At 39.2% G+C, this 1,754-nt stretch overlaps 1 protein-coding gene across 1 annotated transcript; it reads right to left on the bottom strand.

Annotated features, from left to right (window-relative positions):
• Positions 1-748: 748 nt before the first annotated feature.
• Positions 749-1,369, bottom strand: LOC142167174 (uncharacterized). Its single transcript, XM_075227333.1, has one exon. The coding sequence runs from the start codon at positions 1,367-1,369 to the stop codon at positions 749-751; it is 621 nt and encodes a 206-aa protein (XP_075083434.1).
• Between the last annotated feature and the right edge of the window lie 385 nt (positions 1,370-1,754).

Here is a 1,754-nt window from a genome sequence, read left to right as displayed (position 1 = left end):
TAAACTTGAAACTGGGCATATAAAGTACTTTTCTTAAAACAAACTTTGGACTAAGAATCACATCACCAATAAGTGTCGCCTTCACTTTGTACCCATTGGGCAGTGAGACTAGGTAAGGGTATACTAAGGTTTTGATATTGCACAGTAATATCTTATTATAGGTCATATGGTTTGTGGCCCCGGAATTAAGGATCCACGAGTCAACATCTGATTTAGATCATTCATGCAACTGATTACTATGCTCAATAGAAGAAGAACAAGCAACAATACCTCCAAAGTTTACAGCTCCTCCAGTCAAGTTCATGTCTCCTAGCTTCTCCATTGTATTTCCTATTTGATATTTTTCCAAAATGTTGAGAAGCTGTCCACATTGTTCTTGAGTTAGATGCTGCATAATTCTTCCCTGTTCATGAGGACCTCCTTCGATTTCTGAAACATTAGGTCCTTCATTTGGTATTCCAAACATATTTGATGCAACTCTCTTCCCTGTATTGTTGTTGCTGTAACTGGGATACTTTGAACTATAAGGGTACCCGTACAGTTTGAAACACTTATCTTTACTGTGTCCTGGCTTCTTATAATACTCACAAAACAGACGATGCTTGTTCGACGACTATCCTTCTCTATTTGCATTGTTCCTAGTATTGTATCCATTTGTACTATAATTGGTCTTAAAATTGTTGTTTCCAGCACTTGCATTAAGAGATACAGACTCCATCACAAATTGATTGTGTGGCTTAACTTCCCTCTATTTTTCCTCTTGAATGAGTATGAAAAATGCTTGTGCAATGCTAGGTAGTGGATTCATCATCAAAGTACTGCCTCTCCCCACAGTGTATACCTCATTCAACCCCATTAGGAACTGAATTAATCTTCTATCCTGTTCTGCCTTGTGCATGTTTGCCTTAGCTCCATGGGTACAGATGCAATTGCGTTGAGCGTGTGCATTTAGGGTATTAAGTTCTTTCCAAAACTTCTTCATTTTAGTGTAGTAGCCAGTGATGTTAAAAGTTCCTTGGCTTAAATCACTAATTTCCTTATGAAGCTGATACAACTTAGCACCGTTGGTTTGGTCATATCTATCTTCCAATTCCTGCCATAATTCCTTCGCATCCCTAATGTATTGCAGACTATCAGCCAAATCTTTCGACAATGAGTTGAGAATCCACGAAGTGACCATATCGTCGCATCGTTCCCATTGATCAAAAGTGGCATGACCCACATTTGGTTTCTTAACATTTCCTGTGATAAATCCTACCTTGTTCTTCAGTGATAACGCCCTAAGTACTCCTCTCCTCCAGGATTTATAACCGGTACCGTCGAAAGCCACCGGCACCAGCATCGTTCCGCCGTTCTCTGACGGATGCATGTATAAAGGACTAGACAAATTCAAAGTTTCTTTGTCTCATGCCATGAATCAAAGTGTGCGAATCGAATTGCGATCAAACAACAGTCAAAATTAGTGGAAGTAATATCTTTCTGCAACTCTTGCTCTAATTGAGTCGTATCGGTAATTTCAAAAGAAATGAATGAGGAAATTGAGTGACTGAAGAGAGAATCGGAGCCTAGGCTCTGATACCATGATAAAATATTGAGGATGAGTGATGTATTCGAGCTCAGATTGAGCTCCAATGGAGAAAAGGGAAAAACATCCACACCGGGAAGCTTCGAGAAACAGATTGAAGCAGCGAGAAATGAATTTTTCTTACTTACAAAATATCTGTACAATACCTTATACACATACACCGACTCTA

Source organism: Nicotiana tabacum, chromosome 12 (assembly GCF_000715075.1).
Source record: "Nicotiana tabacum cultivar K326 chromosome 12, ASM71507v2, whole genome shotgun sequence".
Lineage (NCBI taxonomy): Eukaryota > Viridiplantae > Streptophyta > Magnoliopsida > Solanales > Solanaceae > Nicotiana > Nicotiana tabacum.
This window is presented reverse-complemented; position numbering and strand designations above follow the sequence as displayed.